The sequence below is a fragment of the Asparagus officinalis genome, unplaced genomic scaffold (assembly GCF_001876935.1).
Source record: "Asparagus officinalis unplaced genomic scaffold, Aspof.V1 AsparagusV1_Un1061, whole genome shotgun sequence".
In the NCBI taxonomy this organism is placed as follows: Eukaryota; Viridiplantae; Streptophyta; class Magnoliopsida; order Asparagales; family Asparagaceae; genus Asparagus; species Asparagus officinalis.
The window spans coordinates 1-22,096 of record NW_017973320.1 but is presented as its reverse complement, the minus strand read 5'-3'; the positions used below and the strand labels follow the sequence as shown (position 1 = coordinate 22,096).

The following is a 22,096-nucleotide window of genomic DNA, read 5'->3' as shown; positions in this document are numbered from 1 at the left end:
GTTTAGTTATTATCATTAATGTTTATTTTTATCTTATTAAAAATCTATGTTGTTGTAAGGGCATTATTATAAAATAAAATTTCATTCTCGCTTGTGAACTAGTGATACCAAACATGAGAATGTGAATGGGATTTTTATTCTAGCTTCATTCTACAAACGCACACAAACAAGAGAATGAGAATGACAATTCTATTCCCACATACATTCTATTTCATTCATTCTTTCATTCCATTCTCATTTGAGTCTAGTCTCGCGTACCAAACGAGGCGTTGGGTTCTAAGATTAGGTCTGTGAATGAGAGAATTTTGGTCTCGTTTAGAATGTTCATTCTCACTTCTTATCAATTCCCACTTTCTAGATGAATGAGCATTCACAATGAAATGATAGAGAATGGGTATTCGCACTTAAGTGGGAATCAATAAAATATAAAATTTCAAAATACATCCATTCCCACTTCATTTTATAAATTGCATCCAAACAAGAGAATGGAAATGAGTATTTTATTCTCACATTAATTTCATTCCATTCCTTAATCCATTCTATTCTCATTTCACTCGACTCTCACACACCAAACGAGGCGTCAGGGTTTCGACAATGAGAAAAAAAAAGAGAGGTTGGCATTCTGGCAGCATATGTTGTAGGAGTGCGATAAGCAACAAGTTTATCCTCCTGATGTTTTTTGTGGTAATGTTGCAGAGTATGACAGCAGAGCTTTGATTTTGTGCCTGGGAAATGAGCACTTTATGTGAACAATTTTTCACTTCCAATATTATAGATACTAATGATGCGAAAGAATCTGTGCCTGCAAAGAATGCCATGATAATGTTGGTCAATTATGATTTCTTCTGGTTTCTATTGTTAATGATGTTGTTTGTTGGCTTATCTGATGATTTTTCTAGCATAGCAGAAATTTAATCAATTCAGGGAGATATTGTCAGTTACATTCAGATTAAACAAAAATAGTCTACAGACTAGCGGAGAGTTAAGATTGCACATGTCCATTAATTAACTGTTTATGAGAAGGTATTTATACGTTTTATTACGACTTTATTCAGCTCCTTATGCTTGGTATAGCATCAAAAGACCAGTAAATCAGATGACTGAATCATCACTTACCCTGTAAGCAAGATATCAACAATTTGAAGATTAAAATCTGCTAACTGCAACAGCTTTGCACCAACTTTTCACATGACTTAATGCTTCTACTAATGAGAGACAAAGAGGATACCAGCATTGCTGACCAATGAAGGACACTTTGCAAATCAGACAAGAAAGGGACTGAAGATAAAGGTTATTTTGCTGGTTACGTCGAAGTCATCTGCGCATGTTAACAAGCGAAACGTTATGACAGTAAGACACATTTGAGTTCGGGGAACTCATTTATGGCCTCCTTAAAGTTTCCGAAATATCCATCAAGAACTCAATCAAATTCACATATCTATGTGTCAGCAATTGGAGCTTCTGTCAATTTCTTTTCTTTCATGATCTCATATGAGTTTTTGATTGCTTCCCAAAATGCAGGCATGGCATCACTATCTGGTACTTCTTTAAAAGATGGAAGATAGTTTAAATCCACAATGACATGGTCTCCTGTACCTTCTTGAATCTGGAAAATTCAAATGCAAAAAAGCACAAATGCATTCAAACAGTAACCTATGACTTCATTTAGGAAGTAAATAGGTAGGAAAATGTAAGAAATAAGGTGAAGTCCATCACTTACGACAACATCAAATCCGAAAATGGTGAGCCCAAGTCTTTTCTTTAACCATCTTGCAGCATCATTGACTAATTCTACATTAAGAGTCATTTTATCGGCCTTTATCCCCTGATCTGATGGCCGATCCTCTTTGGAAATTGGTAAGGATTTCAAACTGCAGTTAGAAGAGATAAACTCTAGTTTATTAAACTGATCTAATATTGATCACTTTAATCTGATGCTCACTAAATCTACAAGGTACCTGTTAAAAAGGACTGAACCAGACCCATCTTTTTCTGCCATTGATAATAAATAACTAGAATTGGGCATAGACTTCTTCACAGCATGGAAAACTTTCTCTCCTAACACGTAAAATTTGAACAGTGAGGAACCATGGTCCACATATTCCTGTAGTGGGGAAAAATCTCAGGATTTCGTTAAAAGAAACTTATGAATAACAAGGGCACAGGAATAGCTTAGACATGTGTTTTTGGAATGAATAAACATCTATTTAGGAAGGATGCCCTCAGGAGTCACAAATAGTGAGGTGTTAGTTTAGGATATTTCGGATATACAATAACATGACTTATTTCTGTACATCATAATCTGAACAGAAAAATATTTCAATATATTTGATAAACAATTATATCATAGTTCAACAGTCTAACAGAGTTAAAGAAGTTCCTTTGATTGATTGGCAAAAATGTCTTCTAGAAGTTCCTCTGATTGATTGGCAAAACTGTCCTTTAACTATCTTAGCATGTTACAGAAAGCAAAGATCTGGCACATTGGTAGTAGGACAGTAAGAAGTGTACATATTAGAAGGAATCTCCTTTCACCATAAACATGATGCTTGTTTACCTGCACGATAGCAGGAAGTGGAACACCAAGGCCATTAAAGTCTTCATACTTAAACACTAATGCCTGTAAAAAAAGGTTAAATCAATGGAAAAGGGTCAATTCAGTGGAATGATCCAAAAACCAGCAAAAGTAAACCATTACAAGCAAAACAACTAAAGCTGAAGAAAGGATTACTAGTTTATTACTGCAAAGTAAAAAAAAAAAAAAAGAACCCTTCCGTCCTTCACCCAGACACTTCTTTAATATAATGAATTTTGGAGGACTTCTCCTTTCGTTGAGGCTTGCATGACCAACAAGGCAACGAAAAAAGGCTGATTAACTGTTGATCTTCGTAATGAGAGCTTCTTGTGAACATAACCCACTTTAAAGGAATTAGCGCCCATCAAGAGTGTAGATGATCCAGCCCTAGGGGCAACCCAAGCCTATATGGACCAGTTTGACCCTATAAGGGCCAAACCCAGAACTTCAAACTAGTCTGGATAGCGCAAGCTGCCAGTCTCGCAAAACATCGTCAAGATCAATAGGTTTGTCAACAATGACACTCGATGGATTCAAGAAATTCTATCGCTCTGGGGGTCAAAGTCACGCTCAAAGTTTTTCAGACATTTTCGTAAGTTTTGACCATCGGATTTTGAGGGGTAAAATCGCGGTTAAAGTTCTACGGACATTTTTGGTAAGTTCTGACTATCATCAGATTATGAGGGGTACAAGACGTTAGTTTCGGATCAAATTGATATGGAGGATGCAGAATCCAAGTAGAAGGATATTTTCTTTTTCTTTTTTCTTTTTGGGCAAGTTTCTATTTTTGGTAAATATATTATGTTTACCTTTTTATTATTTTGAAGTCTATAGAAGAGTCTTTTGCTGGATGTGGGAGGTAGCTTCTGATGAAATAAAACCCGAGTTTGGCTGCTTATCTGGTATTCTCTCTGCCTTTCTGAGTTTCTGAATTCTGATCTCGTGCAGCCCTAACAGGACTGCATCAGTAGATATCAGGTCAAATTAGTTTTCCAATTCGTCCATCTTGAAGTATTAATCATTATCAATAACTACACAAAAACCAATTTCTGAGACAAAAAGCAAAAACTCTATATATGTTCACTTTTTAGTTGAACTAGCGCGAAACTTACTCTGAGAAACATTGATTCTCCGAAGTTTCACTTAAGAAAACTAGACGATAATAAGTATAATTATGTTTATACAACTAATGTTTTTGTGAAAAAATTACTCCATTTACATACAAAGATTTTTTTTTTGATAATCACATATAATAGTAGTTGAAAAAGGCAGATGTCGCTATGTACTCTTACACATAATAGCGCAGCAGTAAACCAAAGAACAGGAGAAAAGCAAGACTAAACAAGATAGTACCATATCATGAGCATCTGCTACGCCACAAGCAACCTGCGGTTTCACAATAAGTGGAAATGATAACCTAGCTTCTGCTAATTGCTCCTTAAGTTTAGGGTTGTGAAAATTATCAACCTGCACAAACAAACACATGTAATTAACGAAAAATGATTATGCAAAAATTGTGTAAAACTTTTGTCATCCCTGTTTACACTTGTGTTGCCATCCACTTAAATTCTACAGTGAAAGCAAACAGATATAGCTCTAACCAGGATACCTGTAAAAAGTGAGGTGCCCGGAGTCTGTTGCGAGATTCATTACTGAGGTACTGCAGTTCAAGCAGAAGTTGTTGGATCTTGTAGCGATCCAATAAAGGATATATGTTAATAAGCGGATCTATCATGCAACAATCAGAATGAGTCTGAACATACCTGCACAGGGATAACACCAAGTTCAAGCATAAAAGATTAAAAAAATAGGGACAGTAGCAAAAACCAGCATGGAATTTTATCGTATAAGAATAATAATGGGTAAGATAAGGCAAATGTTTACTTGTATTCAATAACTTCTCCATACCTTTTTCACATACAAATTCTGTGCGAGTTAAAGGCGAGGAAGGTTTTCTAAACTTGACAAAGAAGACAATGCAATAGTGAAACTGACTGTCCATGCTTGTAATGCTCTTCTTTGAAAATGACTCATCTAGATGTAAAAGAGAATTTTCTAAACTAGCAGGAACCAATTAAGAATGCTGTTCTAATTAGACACTGTGATGGTGACAAACAGAAATCTAAAACAATGTTTTTCAGATGCAATGGTCAAGGTTTCATTGCAGATTGAATAGGCATAATTAGAGATTCACTTTCCCTCACACTAGATTGAAGACTTCCCCAAAAAAATTTTGAAAGAATGGAGATAGGATCACTATTCCAAACTTGTGTATACAGTATGCTTTTAAATGCATAAAGATGGGATTGCAACAATTCCCTTCAAGTATATGAAAACAGCCGAAAGAGTTGTTGGTAAATTATGCACTTTAAATAGGTCTATTTTAGGTTTTTTTTTTTCCTTATATGAATTTTTTTTAGGAATCCCCACCATATCCCATTTGACAATCAAATGGCATTTCTTTTCTTGTTCTCTTGACAGGACGCTTATCATCTATTTCTAAAGACAAGTCACATCCCATACTCATTTTATTTTTTTTTCATTTAATATATGCCAATGCTATCAGAATTGGGCTTGTTTCCTGAATCATGAAAAGGTCCCAATCCAAATAACATCTTACGATACGTAATCCTAACTATAATCTGGGACCCTTCTTCATTTGCGCTACAATTGCATTTTGTAGTTTGATATATGAGATAGACAGCATATATATTACATTATTTTAGCGTAACAAGAATTTTGATCGATCAAAACATTATAACCAGCAAAGTCAGGTTTCTTGCAACTTTATAGTACAGTTTGTTTAACATAGATCAACACCTTTTTCATCATCAATAGTTATCAAAAAGAAGAAAAGAAAAGGGTTAACAGATTCACTAAGAATGTTTGAAAGGTCTAGAGAATTCACATTAAAAAGAATCGAAAGATTTAGAAGGTTTCAGACCAAAAAGATTTAAAGGACATAATTATCCATTTAATTGCCGTAGCAATGCATTGGATGTAACTACAAAAGTGTGAATCCAAGTTGTGAGCTACAGATGACTAGATAGATTATCCCCATCAGATGGAAAGGAGAAAAGGTTGTATCATACTTGATTTTACTACCATACGCTAAATGCAATTGTATTTCTCGAGTTCTTAAGAAGCTTTGTTGATTTCTCTAGGGTAATATGAACCTGTCAAAGGGAAAATAAAATCCTATGAATTAGTAGTAGCTCATGGGTGATCGGATCCCTTAAGATGTTATAACCCCAGTGAAGGTGTGGTAGCTCATGGGTGATTTGACCATTGAGAAGAGAGTAACCCCCGATAAAGGAGATTTGGCTAAGAATCAAAGGGGAGAAACCAAATAAATTCTCTTGAACAGTAAGAAATCAGCCAAGGACAAGGATATCTCAAGCTAGAGAAGAAGAGCCAAGAGCCAAAATTGGAACCCTTGAAATGTGGGTAAGGGTCTCTAATTATAGAATGAGAACTCTTGGTTACATGAAGCTAGTTTACACGCCCCTAATATCACAGCCTAAATGATATGGTGGTGGCTTTTTGTATCCTTGCATATGCATTTTGTGGGTGTTTTGTCTCTTCTGCATTGCATTCTTCTGACTGGTTGTAGGCCTGACTGCTAGCGGCCATCATTGCTGGAGTTGCAGGCCCTTAACCCTCATACGACACGGGATCAAGTAGTCCCGCGTAAACATGCCAACCCCACAAATGGTGACTTAGCCATTTTTCAAGCGGGCTTTGGTGTTGATTCTCGCTCCACCATGACTTAAAACTTTCTCTCAAGTTGTATCCTTAGCTGATTGTGGGTTCATATAACTCTGATGAACCCGTTGGCATGTGGAATGACCTTTTTGCCCTTAGTGGGCCCCACATCATAGCGTTTGAGCTAGATTGATAGTCTGACATACTGACCGTCTACACACCCGTTCTCATGCAATATAGCGGGTAAGTGAGAATATGGACTAAGCATTGTTTAATATGAAAGCCTCGTAGTATCAATGACAAATGGTGCCGGCTTTACAATTAACATTATTACACTTGTATCAACATAACTGTAATGAGGGTTCATGTGAGGGTTATTATTCTAACTACCTTTCATGTGGAAAATGACATTTTGCAGTAGAATGTTGATGAAAACATTTGTGGAAAGCAAAGACCTTATAAAAAATACATATTATGTTCAGATGATTTCCATTTTAAACTCCAACCTTATGCTTATTTTTCTTGTCTTTTGCCTGTCAATTAAAATCCTGGAAAGAAAATAGACGATTGCGTGAGGTAACCAGCAGAGAGTGTAATAAGTGAGATTTCAAGTGAAATGAATCCCTAGTAATAGGATCCATATAGGCACGCCTAAAAATTAGAATAAAGTCTTGCATTGTCTTATGCTTTAATTTGAGGCCACTGTATCATGGTCTAAAAGTATCCTTAAATCTGCAGAAATCATAGATTTTAGTGAGCACTGTGCATTAGCATGTTGACATGCATGGTTATGGCCTATGATAGTCACAAGATAATTCTTACCAAAACTGGAGTGTGATGTCCATTATGTACCAAAATTGGAAGCCGTATGCCTCTCAGAAAGTATTATTAGATATCGTTTTAATATATAATTTTTAGATATAAAGTCTTTTTAAATAGTCTTCTGCTTTAATTTGAGCCTAATGTGTCATGGTCTAAAAGTTAAAAGTTATCCTTAAATATGGAGAAACCATAGATTCTAGCGAGCACTGTGCATTAGCATGTAGACATGCATGGTTATGGCTTATGATATTCACAAGATAATTCTTACCAAAGTTGGAGTGTGATGTCTAATATGTTGGATGGTTGCAAAACCTTACACCAAAATTGACCTTATGCCTCTTGGAAAGTATTATTAGCTATGGTTTTAATAAATTATTTCACTGAGTACCTTGTATATACAAACACCACCACCACAATGCCCACATGAACACGCACACACGTGCAAGCACGAGCATGCAGGCTAAATATACAAATTTCCAACAAAGTAGATAACTGTTATTTTGCAGCTTCATTTTGGAGTACAGGGCCAAATACCCGTATCTGAAACGGAAGTGTTCACAATCACAGGAGATTATCAGCATTTAATAGGTGCGAGGATATGAAAGATGGAAATATTACAAAATCTGTAAACTTGAAATTATCTGTTGAGCTGTGCAGTATCCTTTCTAATTCAATTCACCAGAAAAAAGAACATAGAAGTTTTCTTGGGAAAAAACAACACCACTTTTCCCTAGCTTTTTGGTACTATCTATAACAAACACTTGATCTCTTATTTATTCAATCCAGTCTCTTGTAATATTTCCATCTACGCTATAATAAGCATTTGACCATGTCTTTATAGAGAAGTTTCAAGTTTACACAAATAATAGAATTATTTTCTTCAACTTAGAATTATATGCTAAATAATCCATCTCTTTCCACTCTTACTTTTGTGTGAATCTCTCTTTACTTTCGTAACTAAAATAGATTAAAATGCTAGCAACTGAAAAGTTCTTCCAATGAAAGGAAGTAAAAAAATTACAGAATGCAACTTTCATAAAAGAATCTGTGGAAAATGCAAATGGTATTTAAAGAACAATTAAATCCTTACTGAACCTTATATGTCACTACACTACGAAAAAGAACCAAATAGAAGTTTTCTATTTCTGAAACAAGCAATTTAGAGATTGTTTGCACAGACTACTAAGCTACTTTTTTTAGTTGCATTTTGATTAAGGTAGCAACTTAGTTGAGTAAGAGAATGAACTTTGAGACCAAGAAAACAAGGTTCATTTTTTTATTGTAAACTCAAGTCATCTCTGAGGCTTTAACTAGAGAAGACATGTACATGACAGGCATAAAAACTTATAAGATCTACTAAAGTAACGTGTAAACTTCATATCTCGAATCTGGAGAATATAAGCACATATGATGATATGGAAACACCTGTATTCATTTAATTTATTATATCATAGCACTATGCTTCAACACACAGATCAGAAATCTCTATGATTCTGAAATGCAAACTAAAAAACAGGAGAGGTTATCCATCCAAATTTGCAGAACAGGATATAATGCCACCTGAGAGCCCAATACATAAGATCTTGACATAAGAACTCATAACAGTAGAATTCTTGAATATAAGTGAAAACTAAATATGAAAGGTATAACTTCATTTTTGACTAATATATCCAAGGTTACACAAAGCGCTAGGCGGGCTAGGCGTTGGACCCAACTCCTAGAGCCTAGGCAGCTAGGCAGAAGCCTAGGCAGGGACTAGGGGTTTTCCTTTTTTTTAGTTTTCAATTAAAATTATTGATAGTAAATGTCAGTGTTATAGAAAGTTTAGGCACTAGGCTGATACTTAGACAGATTTCTTTAGTGGTGGTGGAGGTTTTGCTAAAAGTCAGGAGAGATAGAGGTGTTCATAGTTAGAGTTGGGCGGAGGTTAGAGGACATGGAGGTTGCAATGGAGGAAATCATGATTAATGCCTAAAGGGTGCAGTCCATGTAGGCATACCATGCCCCCTAGGCGCTCCCAAAACCTAGGTGGGCAGCCTAGGTACCGCCTAGGCGCTAAGTAGGCAACCAAGGTACAGCTTAGGCCTAGGCGTGCACCTAGGCGGGCTAGACTTAGGCTTTTTAAAACGTTGAATATATCAATAAACTCAATAAGGAACATTGTCAAATCTGAAAATTACCTTTCCAGTTCATGCATTCCTTTGGAAAATGAAATCCCCTTGGGGAAATCTAAAGGAAAGGACAAGTCAATGCTGATGATCTCATCTGTTGCTTTATGGAGAACTGCATCCACATTTTGTACTTGAGATGCTAATGGAAGGTGGAACCTGATAGGAACAAACACCAATCCATTTTTTGTAGGATGCACAGGGAAAGCACCTCTCTATTAAAAAAAAGAGTAAGAAACCCAGGCAACAAAGTATTAGTTACAATATATTACTTATTGGAACCTTTTATTTAATTGACTTGCCTTGAAAAAGTCCTCTTCACGAGATGGTTTCATAACATAGCCAATTGTCAGAACTTTTTTGTTGTCCACTGCCTGATCAGATATTTAGAAAATAAACTTAGCAAATAGATTCTCATTTCTCAGCGCAGCAGGCTGAAAAAAAAATCGCAAAAAGAAATAGGCACTCCTACAAAGATAATAAAACACAAAACCGAAGACAACTTTTACTAAAACTGATAACTAATGAGAAGTACCTACAACTTGCTGGTACGCATGCATTTAATCAAAGCATCAAAAAGACTCAGCACCTGGATAGATGTAAGGACCCATAAAAGGGAATAAAAGATCTTTTCTTTGCCATTAAAGATATTCCCACTCTCACAACTCTAACTGTCTATGTTATGGTGTCAGATAAAAGTTAATCTTTCCTACAAAACCACAAATCTTTCTGAAACAACTCTAAGCTATAGCCTATGAACAGTTCATTAAGTGAATCCGTTACAGTGTTGATTCTAAATTTTACAACAGGTAACGGCTTTGGTTCTCCTTTTCAGGTACATCATCACGAGTTCTGAAATTACAGGTTGGACTACAGAATTATTGACAAGGGTATCTGGTGTCTTACAAACTATTTCAAATTATAAAATAGTTAAGACAATAAGAGTTTGACAAGTTTATTGAATAATTTCTAAAGATTGTCCTGGGCCTCAACAAAACAACAATTTCTAACTACCTATGATGTCGGCAGATGCAAGGTTTGAGAAATCAACATGTACAACTAAAACCAATGGGTTCACAACCTTAAATTTTGTCTGCGCCATCAAATTAGAAATTAGATTGTCCAAACAATCTCATAATATCAATAGAATAGATGTTGAATTATACTTCTCATATTTTTATATAAATAACACAGAAGAACACTATTTTCAACTAATCTCCTATCACATTTTACGATACACCCCAATTTCTGCAAAAAATCCCCATATTATGAGGATCAAAACTACGCAAAATCAGAACTTGCTATAATATTCATCATGAATTAATTAAAAACCCCAAATTTGATTCCAAATGAAGATAAAAACAGCTGCATTTTGGGGCTTTACTCGTCCTTTTCACCAAGATTGTCACAAAAAAGAAAAATAGATGGGAGGAGTTACCTCCGATTCCTCCATCTGAGATGAAGAGGACACTGTAGAAGATCGAAGACGATGATCGGCGACTGCAGTGGCGTCGGATCGAGGGCTGATGAGATCCAGGGTTGAGGACTGAGAGGAGATGAGGAAAGTGTAGGGTACTTGAAGAGGAATGGGAATCCTGAAATTTTCATTTTAGCACTTTTGGCTTATTTTTTATATAGTGCGTAAAATTTTAAATTACCAGATTAGACTTTTACACATTGCGTGATATAAAGATGGTGTTAGGGACACACCATTGGGTACACCACCAACCACACTCCCCCTCTATCTAAAGTACAGGGGCCTCACATGTGATTTTTTTAAAAAAATCACATGTGAGGCCCCTGTACTTTAGATAGAGGGGGAGTGTGGTTGGTGGTGTACCCAATGGTGTGTCCCTAACACCATCTTTATATCACGCAATGTGTAAAAGTCTAATCTGGTAATTTAAAATTTTACGCACTATATAAAAAATAAGCCAAAAGTGCTAAAATGAAAATTTCAGGATTCCCATTCCTCTTCAAGTACCCTACACTTTCCTCATCTCCTCTCAGTCCTCAACCCTGGATCTCATCAGCCCTCGATCCGACGCCACTGCAGTCGCCGATCATCGTCTTCGATCTTCTACAGTGTCCTCTTCATCTCAGATGGAGGAATCGGAGGTAACTCCTCCCATCTATTTTTCTTTTTTGTGACAATCTTGGTGAAAAGGACGAGTAAAGCCCCAAAATGCAGCTGTTTTTATCTTCATTTGGAATCAAATTTGGGGTTTTTAATTAATTCATGATGAATATTATAGCAAGTTCTGATTTTGCGTAGTTTTGATCCTCATAATATGGGGATTTTTTGCAGAAATTGGGGTGTATCGTAAAATGTGATAGGAGATTAGTTGAAAATAGTGTTCTTCTGTGTTATTTATATAAAAATATGAGAAGTATAATTCAACATCTATTCTATTGATATTATGAGATTGTTTGGACAATCTAATTTCTAATTTGATGGCGCAGACAAAATTTAAGGTTGTGAACCCATTGGTTTTAGTTGTACATGTTGATTTCTCAAACCTTGCATCTGCCGACATCATAGGTAGTTAGAAATTGTTGTTTTGTTGAGGCCCAGGACAATCTTTAGAAATTATTCAATAAACTTGTCAAACTCTTATTGTCTTAACTATTTTATAATTTGAAATAGTTTGTAAGACACCAGATACCCTTGTCAATAATTCTGTAGTCCAACCTGTAATTTCAGAACTCGTGATGATGTACCTGAAAAGGAGAACCAAAGCCGTTACCTGTTGTAAAATTTAGAATCAACACTGTAACGGATTCACTTAATGAACTGTTCATAGGCTATAGCTTAGAGTTGTTTCAGAAAGATTTGTGGTTTTGTAGGAAAGATTAACTTTTATCTGACACCATAACATAGACAGTTAGAGTTGTGAGAGTGGGAATATCTTTAATGGCAAAGAAAAGATCTTTTATTCCCTTTTATGGGTCCTTACATCTATCCAGGTGCTGAGTCTTTTTGATGCTTTGATTAAATGCATGCGTACCAGCAAGTTGTAGGTACTTCTCATTAGTTATCAGTTTTAGTAAAAGTTGTCTTCGGTTTTGTGTTTTATTATCTTTGTAGGAGTGCCTATTTCTTTTTGCGATTTTTTTTTCAGCCTGCTGCGCTGAGAAATGAGAATCTATTTGCTAAGTTTATTTTCTAAATATCTGATCAGGCAGTGGACAACAAAAAAGTTCTGACAATTGGCTATGTTATGAAACCATCTCGTGAAGAGGACTTTTTCAAGGCAAGTCAATTAAATAAAAGGTTCCAATAAGTAATATATTGTAACTAATACTTTGTTGCCTGGGTTTCTTACTCTTTTTTTTAATAGAGAGGTGCTTTCCCTGTGCATCCTACAAAAAATGGATTGGTGTTTGTTCCTATCAGGTTCCACCTTCCATTAGCATCTCAAGTACAAAATGTGGATGCAGTTCTCCATAAAGCAACAGATGAGATCATCAGCATTGACTTGTCCTTTCCTTTAGATTTCCCCAAGGGGATTTCATTTTCCAAAGGAATGCATGAACTGGAAAGGTAATTTTCAGATTTGACAATGTTCCTTATTGAGTTTATTGATATATTCAACGTTTTAAAAAGCCTAAGTCTAGCCCGCCTAGGTGCACGCCTAGGCCTAAGCTGTACCTTGGTTGCCTACTTAGCGCCTAGGCGGTACCTAGGCTGCCCACCTAGGTTTTGGGAGCGCCTAGGGGGCATGGTATGCCTACATGGACTGCACCCTTTAGGCATTAATCATGATTTCCTCCATTGCAACCTCCATGTCCTCTAACCTCCGCCCAACTCTAACTATGAACACCTCTATCTCTCCTGACTTTTAGCAAAACCTCCACCACCACTAAAGAAATCTGTCTAAGTATCAGCCTAGTGCCTAAACTTTCTATAACACTGACATTTACTATCAATAATTTTAATTGAAAACTAAAAAAAAGGAAAACCCCTAGTCCCTGCCTAGGCTTCTGCCTAGCTGCCTAGGCTCTAGGAGTTGGGTCCAACGCCTAGCCCGCCTAGCGCTTTGTGTAACCTTGGATATATTAGTCAAAAATGAAGTTATACCTTTCATATTTAGTTTTCACTTATATTCAAGAATTCTACTGTTATGAGTTCTTATGTCAAGATCTTATGTATTGGGCTCTCAGGTGGCATTATATCCTGTTCTGCAAATTTGGATGGATAACCTCTCCTGTTTTTTAGTTTGCATTTCAGAATCATAGAGATTTCTGATCTGTGTGTTGAAGCATAGTGCTATGATATAATAAATTAAATGAATACAGGTGTTTCCATATCATCATATGTGCTTATATTCTCCAGATTCGAGATATGAAGTTTACACGTTACTTTAGTAGATCTTATAAGTTTTTATGCCTGTCATGTACATGTCTTCTCTAGTTAAAGCCTCAGAGATGACTTGAGTTTACAATAAAAAAATGAACCTTGTTTTCTTGGTCTCAAAGTTCATTCTCTTACTCAACTAAGTTGCTACCTTAATCAAAATGCAACTAAAAAAAGTAGCTTAGTAGTCTGTGCAAACAATCTCTAAATTGCTTGTTTCAGAAATAGAAAACTTCTATTTGGTTCTTTTTCGTAGTGTAGTGACATATAAGGTTCAGTAAGGATTTAATTGTTCTTTAAATACCATTTGCATTTTCCACAGATTCTTTTATGAAAGTTGCATTCTGTAATTTTTTTACTTCCTTTCATTGGAAGAACTTTTCAGTTGCTAGCATTTTAATCTATTTTAGTTACGAAAGTAAAGAGAGATTCACACAAAAGTAAGAGTGGAAAGAGATGGATTATTTAGCATATAATTCTAAGTTGAAGAAAATAATTCTATTATTTGTGTAAACTTGAAACTTCTCTATAAAGACATGGTCAAATGCTTATTATAGCGTAGATGGAAATATTACAAGAGACTGGATTGAATAAATAAGAGATCAAGTGTTTGTTATAGATAGTACCAAAAAGCTAGGGAAAAGTGGTGTTGTTTTTTCCCAAGAAAACTTCTATGTTCTTTTTTCTGGTGAATTGAATTAGAAAGGATACTGCACAGCTCAACAGATAATTTCAAGTTTACAGATTTTGTAATATTTCCATCTTTCATATCCTCGCACCTATTAAATGCTGATAATCTCCTGTGATTGTGAACACTTCCGTTTCAGATACGGGTATTTGGCCCTGTACTCCAAAATGAAGCTGCAAAATAACAGTTATCTACTTTGTTGGAAATTTGTATATTTAGCCTGCATGCTCGTGCTTGCACGTGTGTGCGTGTTCATGTGGGCATTGTGGTGGTGGTGTTTGTATATACAAGGTACTCAGTGAAATAATTTATTAAAACCATAGCTAATAATACTTTCCAAGAGGCATAAGGTCAATTTTGGTGTAAGGTTTTGCAACCATCCAACATATTAGACATCACACTCCAACTTTGGTAAGAATTATCTTGTGAATATCATAAGCCATAACCATGCATGTCTACATGCTAATGCACAGTGCTCGCTAGAATCTATGGTTTCTCCATATTTAAGGATAACTTTTAACTTTTAGACCATGACACATTAGGCTCAAATTAAAGCAGAAGACTATTTAAAAAGACTTTATATCTAAAAATTATATATTAAAACGATATCTAATAATACTTTCTGAGAGGCATACGGCTTCCAATTTTGGTACATAATGGACATCACACTCCAGTTTTGGTAAGAATTATCTTGTGACTATCATAGGCCATAACCATGCATGTCAACATGCTAATGCACAGTGCTCACTAAAATCTATGATTTCTGCAGATTTAAGGATACTTTTAGACCATGATACAGTGGCCTCAAATTAAAGCATAAGACAATGCAAGACTTTATTCTAATTTTTAGGCGTGCCTATATGGATCCTATTACTAGGGATTCATTTCACTTGAAATCTCACTTATTACACTCTCTGCTGGTTACCTCACGCAATCGTCTATTTTCTTTCCAGGATTTTAATTGACAGGCAAAAGACAAGAAAAATAAGCATAAGGTTGGAGTTTAAAATGGAAATCATCTGAACATAATATGTATTTTTTATAAGGTCTTTGCTTTCCACAAATGTTTTCATCAACATTCTACTGCAAAATGTCATTTTCCACATGAAAGGTAGTTAGAATAATAACCCTCACATGAACCCTCATTACAGTTATGTTGATACAAGTGTAATAATGTTAATTGTAAAGCCGGCACCATTTGTCATTGATACTACGAGGCTTTCATATTAAACAATGCTTAGTCCATATTCTCACTTACCCGCTATATTGCATGAGAACGGGTGTGTAGACGGTCAGTATGTCAGACTATCAATCTAGCTCAAACGCTATGATGTGGGGCCCACTAAGGGCAAAAAGGTCATTCCACATGCCAACGGGTTCATCAGAGTTATATGAACCCACAATCAGCTAAGGATACAACTTGAGAGAAAGTTTTAAGTCATGGTGGAGCGAGAATCAACACCAAAGCCCGCTTGAAAAATGGCTAAGTCACCATTTGTGGGGTTGGCATGTTTACGCGGGACTACTTGATCCCGTGTCGTATGAGGGTTAAGGGCCTGCAACTCCAGCAATGATGGCCGCTAGCAGTCAGGCCTACAACCAGTCAGAAGAATGCAATGCAGAAGAGACAAAACACCCACAAAATGCATATGCAAGGATACAAAAAGCCACCACCATATCATTTAGGCTGTGATATTAGGGGCGTGTAAACTAGCTTCATGTAACCAAGAGTTCTCATTCTATAATTAGAGACCCTTACCCACATTTCAAGGGTTCCAATTTTGGCTCTTGGCTCTTCTTCTCTAGCTTGAGATATCCTTGTCCTTGGCTGATTTCTTACTGTTCAAGAGAATTTATTTGGTTTCTCCCCTTTGATTCTTAGCCAAATCTCCTTTATCGGGGGTTACTCTCTTCTCAATGGTCAAATCACCCATGAGCTACCACACCTTCACTGGGGTTATAACATCTTAAGGGATCCGATCACCCATGAGCTACTACTAATTCATAGGATTTTATTTTCCCTTTGACAGGTTCATATTACCCTAGAGAAATCAACAAAGCTTCTTAAGAACTCGAGAAATACAATTGCATTTAGCGTATGGTAGTAAAATCAAGTATGATACAACCTTTTCTCCTTTCCATCTGATGGGGATAATCTATCTAGTCATCTGTAGCTCACAACTTGGATTCACACTTTTGTAGTTACATCCAATGCATTGCTACGGCAATTAAATGGATAATTATGTCCTTTAAATCTTTTTGGTCTGAAACCTTCTAAATCTTTCGATTCTTTTTAATGTGAATTCTCTAGACCTTTCAAACATTCTTAGTGAATCTGTTAACCCTTTTCTTTTCTTCTTTTTGATAACTATTGATGATGAAAAAGGTGTTGATCTATGTTAAACAAACTGTACTATAAAGTTGCAAGAAACCTGACTTTGCTGGTTATAATGTTTTGATCGATCAAAATTCTTGTTACGCTAAAATAATGTAATATATATGCTGTCTATCTCATATATCAAACTACAAAATGCAATTGTAGCGCAAATGAAGAAGGGTCCCAGATTATAGTTAGGATTACGTATCGTAAGATGTTATTTGGATTGGGACCTTTTCATGATTCAGGAAACAAGCCCAATTCTGATAGCATTGGCATATATTAAATGAAAAAAAAATAAAATGAGTATGGGATGTGACTTGTCTTTAGAAATAGATGATAAGCGTCCTGTCAAGAGAACAAGAAAAGAAATGCCATTTGATTGTCAAATGGGATATGGTGGGGATTCCTAAAAAAAATTCATATAAGGAAAAAAAAAAACCTAAAATAGACCTATTTAAAGTGCATAATTTACCAACAACTCTTTCGGCTGTTTTCATATACTTGAAGGGAATTGTTGCAATCCCATCTTTATGCATTTAAAAGCATACTGTATACACAAGTTTGGAATAGTGATCCTATCTCCATTCTTTCAAAATTTTTTTGGGGAAGTCTTCAATCTAGTGTGAGGGAAAGTGAATCTCTAATTATGCCTATTCAATCTGCAATGAAACCTTGACCATTGCATCTGAAAAACATTGTTTTAGATTTCTGTTTGTCACCATCACAGTGTCTAATTAGAACAGCATTCTTAATTGGTTCCTGCTAGTTTAGAAAATTCTCTTTTACATCTAGATGAGTCATTTTCAAAGAAGAGCATTACAAGCATGGACAGTCAGTTTCACTATTGCATTGTCTTCTTTGTCAAGTTTAGAAAACCTTCCTCGCCTTTAACTCGCACAGAATTTGTATGTGAAAAAGGTATGGAGAAGTTATTGAATACAAGTAAACATTTGCCTTATCTTACCCATTATTATTCTTATACGATAAAATTCCATGCTGGTTTTTGCTACTGTCCCTATTTTTTTAATCTTTTATGCTTGAACTTGGTGTTATCCCTGTGCAGGTATGTTCAGACTCATTCTGATTGTTGCATGATAGATCCGCTTATTAACATATATCCTTTATTGGATCGCTACAAGATCCAACAACTTCTGCTTGAACTGCAGTACCTCAGTAATGAATCTCGCAACAGACTCCGGGCACCTCACTTTTTACAGGTATCCTGGTTAGAGCTATATCTGTTTGCTTTCACTGTAGAATTTAAGTGGATGGCAACACAAGTGTAAACAGGGATGACAAAAGTTTTACACAATTTTTGCATAATCATTTTTCGTTAATTACATGTGTTTGTTTGTGCAGGTTGATAATTTTCACAACCCTAAACTTAAGGAGCAATTAGCAGAAGCTAGGTTATCATTTCCACTTATTGTGAAACCGCAGGTTGCTTGTGGCGTAGCAGATGCTCATGATATGGTACTATCTTGTTTAGTCTTGCTTTTCTCCTGTTCTTTGGTTTACTGCTGCGCTATTATGTGTAAGAGTACATAGCGACATCTGCCTTTTTCAACTACTATTATATGTGATTATCAAAAAAAAAATCTTTGTATGTAAATGGAGTAATTTTTTCACAAAAACATTAGTTGTATAAACATAATTATACTTATTATCGTCTAGTTTTCTTAAGTGAAACTTCGGAGAATCAATGTTTCTCAGAGTAAGTTTCGCGCTAGTTCAACTAAAAAGTGAACATATATAGAGTTTTTGCTTTTTGTCTCAGAAATTGGTTTTTGTGTAGTTATTGATAATGATTAATACTTCAAGATGGACGAATTGGAAAACTAATTTGACCTGATATCTACTGATGCAGTCCTGTTAGGGCTGCACGAGATCAGAATTCAGAAACTCAGAAAGGCAGAGAGAATACCAGATAAGCAGCCAAACTCGGGTTTTATTTCATCAGAAGCTACCTCCCACATCCAGCAAAAGACTCTTCTATAGACTTCAAAATAATAAAAAGGTAAACATAATATATTTACCAAAAATAGAAACTTGCCCAAAAAGAAAAAAGAAAAAGAAAATATCCTTCTACTTGGATTCTGCATCCTCCATATCAATTTGATCCGAAACTAACGTCTTGTACCCCTCATAATCTGATGATAGTCAGAACTTACCAAAAATGTCCGTAGAACTTTAACCGCGATTTTACCCCTCAAAATCCGATGGTCAAAACTTACGAAAATGTCTGAAAAACTTTGAGCGTGACTTTGACCCCCAGAGCGATAGAATTTCTTGAATCCATCGAGTGTCATTGTTGACAAACCTATTGATCTTGACGATGTTTTGCGAGACTGGCAGCTTGCGCTATCCAGACTAGTTTGAAGTTCTGGGTTTGGCCCTTATAGGGTCAAACTGGTCCATATAGGCTTGGGTTGCCCCTAGGGCTGGATCATCTACACTCTTGATGGGCGCTAATTCCTTTAAAGTGGGTTATGTTCACAAGAAGCTCTCATTACGAAGATCAACAGTTAATCAGCCTTTTTTCGTTGCCTTGTTGGTCATGCAAGCCTCAACGAAAGGAGAAGTCCTCCAAAATTCATTATATTAAAGAAGTGTCTGGGTGAAGGACGGAAGGGTTCTTTTTTTTTTTTTTTACTTTGCAGTAATAAACTAGTAATCCTTTCTTCAGCTTTAGTTGTTTTGCTTGTAATGGTTTACTTTTGCTGGTTTTTGGATCATTCCACTGAATTGACCCTTTTCCATTGATTTAACCTTTTTTTACAGGCATTAGTGTTTAAGTATGAAGACTTTAATGGCCTTGGTGTTCCACTTCCTGCTATCGTGCAGGTAAACAAGCATCATGTTTATGGTGAAAGGAGATTCCTTCTAATATGTACACTTCTTACTGTCCTACTACCAATGTGCCAGATCTTTGCTTTCTGTAACATGCTAAGATAGTTAAAGGACAGTTTTGCCAATCAATCAGAGGAACTTCTAGAAGACATTTTTGCCAATCAATCAAAGGAACTTCTTTAACTCTGTTAGACTGTTGAACTATGATATAATTGTTTATCAAATATATTGAAATATTTTTCTGTTCAGATTATGATGTACAGAAATAAGTCATGTTATTGTATATCCGAAATATCCTAAACTAACACCTCACTATTTGTGACTCCTGAGGGCATCCTTCCTAAATAGATGTTTATTCATTCCAAAAACACATGTCTAAGCTATTCCTGTGCCCTTGTTATTCATAAGTTTCTTTTAACGAAATCCTGAGATTTTTCCCCACTACAGGAATATGTGGACCATGGTTCCTCACTGTTCAAATTTTACGTGTTAGGAGAGAAAGTTTTCCATGCTGTGAAGAAGTCTATGCCCAATTCTAGTTATTTATTATCAATGGCAGAAAAAGATGGGTCTGGTTCAGTCCTTTTTAACAGGTACCTTGTAGATTTAGTGAGCATCAGATTAAAGTGATCAATATTAGATCAGTTTAATAAACTAGAGTTTATCTCTTCTAACTGCAGTTTGAAATCCTTACCAATTTCCAAAGAGGATCGGCCATCAGATCAGGGGATAAAGGCCGATAAAATGACTCTTAATGTAGAATTAGTCAATGATGCTGCAAGATGGTTAAAGAAAAGACTTGGGCTCACCATTTTCGGATTTGATGTTGTCGTAAGTGATGGACTTCACCTTATTTCTTACATTTTCCTACCTATTTACTTCCTAAATGAAGTCATAGGTTACTGTTTGAATGCATTTGTGCTTTTTTGCATTTGAATTTTCCAGATTCAAGAAGGTACAGGAGACCATGTCATTGTGGATTTAAACTATCTTCCATCTTTTAAAGAAGTACCAGATAGTGATGCCATGCCTGCATTTTGGGAAGCAATCAAAAACTCATATGAGATCATGAAAGAAAAGAAATTGACAGAAGCTCCAATTGCTGACACATAGATATGTGAATTTGATTGAGTTCTTGATGGATATTTCGGAAACTTTAAGGAGGCCATAAATGAGTTCCCCGAACTCAAATGTGTCTTACTGTCATAACGTTTCGCTTGTTAACATGCGCAGATGACTTCGACGTAACCAGCAAAATAACCTTTATCTTCAGTCCCTTTCTTGTCTGATTTGCAAAGTGTCCTTCATTGGTCAGCAATGCTGGTATCCTCTTTGTCTCTCATTAGTAGAAGCATTAAGTCATGTGAAAAGTTGGTGCAAAGCTGTTGCAGTTAGCAGATTTTAATCTTCAAATTGTTGATATCTTGCTTACAGGGTAAGTGATGATTCAGTCATCTGATTTACTGGTCTTTTGATGCTATACCAAGCATAAGGAGCTGAATAAAGTCGTAATAAAACGTATAAATACCTTCTCATAAACAGTTAATTAATGGACATGTGCAATCTTAACTCTCCGCTAGTCTGTAGACTATTTTTGTTTAATCTGAATGTAACTGACAATATCTCCCTGAATTGATTAAATTTCTGCTATGCTAGAAAAATCATCAGATAAGCCAACAAACAACATCATTAACAATAGAAACCAGAAGAAATCATAATTGACCAACATTATCATGGCATTCTTTGCAGGCACAGATTCTTTCGCATCATTAGTATCTATAATATTGGAAGTGAAAAATTGTTCACATAAAGTGCTCATTTCCCAGGCACAAAATCAAAGCTCTGCTGTCATACTCTGCAACATTACCACAAAAAACATCAGGAGGATAAACTTGTTGCTTATCGCACTCCTACAACATATGCTGCCAGAATGCCAACCTCTCTTTTTTTTTCTCATTGTCGAAACCCTGACGCCTCGTTTGGTGTGTGAGAGTCGAGTGAAATGAGAATAGAATGGATTAAGGAATGGAATGAAATTAATGTGAGAATAAAATACTCATTTCCATTCTCTTGTTTGGATGCAATTTATAAAATGAAGTGGGAATGGATGTATTTTGAAATTTTATATTTTATTGATTCCCACTTAAGTGCGAATACCCATTCTCTATCATTTCATTGTGAATGCTCATTCATCTAGAAAGTGGGAATTGATAAGAAGTGAGAATGAACATTCTAAACGAGACCAAAATTCTCTCATTCACAGACCTAATCTTAGAACCCAACGCCTCGTTTGGTACGCGAGACTAGACTCAAATGAGAATGGAATGAAAGAATGAATGAAATAGAATGTATGTGGGAATAGAATTGTCATTCTCATTCTCTTGTTTGTGTGCGTTTGTAGAATGAAGCTAGAATAAAAATCCCATTCACATTCTCATGTTTGGTATCACTAGTTCACAAGCGAGAATGAAATTTTATTTTATAATAATGCCCTTACAACAACATAGATTTTTAATAAGATAAAAATAAACATTAATGATAATAACTAAAC

The 22,096-nt window shown here is 35.7% G+C and overlaps 2 protein-coding genes across 2 annotated transcripts; one reads left to right on the top strand and one right to left on the bottom strand.

Moving 5' to 3' along the window:
* Positions 1-1,129: 1,129 nt before the first annotated feature.
* Positions 1,130-10,871, bottom strand: LOC109828334 (inositol-tetrakisphosphate 1-kinase 6-like). Its single transcript, XM_020395356.1, has 9 exons — positions 10,709-10,871; positions 9,573-9,644; positions 9,283-9,485; positions 4,185-4,338; positions 3,929-4,042; positions 2,558-2,620; positions 1,959-2,104; positions 1,721-1,871; positions 1,130-1,606 (listed from the first exon to the last, which is right to left on the bottom strand). Exons 1-9 carry the CDS (start codon positions 10,721-10,723, stop codon positions 1,439-1,441), a joined length of 1,086 nt encoding a protein of 361 aa, XP_020250945.1. The 5' UTR covers positions 10,724-10,871; the 3' UTR covers positions 1,130-1,438.
* Positions 10,872-11,225: 354 nt separating this feature from the next.
* LOC109828336 (inositol-tetrakisphosphate 1-kinase 6-like) lies at positions 11,226-20,967 on the top strand. The gene is made up of 9 exons (XM_020395357.1): positions 11,226-11,388; positions 12,453-12,524; positions 12,612-12,814; positions 17,759-17,912; positions 18,055-18,168; positions 19,477-19,539; positions 19,993-20,138; positions 20,226-20,376; positions 20,491-20,967. The coding sequence occupies exons 1-9, from the start codon at positions 11,374-11,376 to the stop codon at positions 20,656-20,658; spliced, it is 1,086 nt and encodes a 361-aa protein (XP_020250946.1). The 5' UTR covers positions 11,226-11,373; the 3' UTR covers positions 20,659-20,967.
* Positions 20,968-22,096: the final 1,129 nt, after the last annotated feature.

Coding starts and splice junctions, on each gene's coding strand:
- LOC109828334 (XM_020395356.1), bottom strand. Junction 4,043..4,184: donor GGGCACCTCACTTTTTACAG/GTATCCTGGTTA, acceptor TTGTTTGTGCAG/GTTGATAATTTTCACAACCC. Junction 1,872..1,958: donor GGTTCAGTCCTTTTTAACAG/GTACCTTGTAGA, acceptor TTCTAACTGCAG/TTTGAAATCCTTACCAATTT.
- LOC109828336 (XM_020395357.1), top strand. Junction 17,913..18,054: donor GGGCACCTCACTTTTTACAG/GTATCCTGGTTA, acceptor TTGTTTGTGCAG/GTTGATAATTTTCACAACCC. Junction 19,540..19,992: donor CACTTCCTGCTATCGTGCAG/GTAAACAAGCAT, acceptor TCCCCACTACAG/GAATATGTGGACCATGGTTC.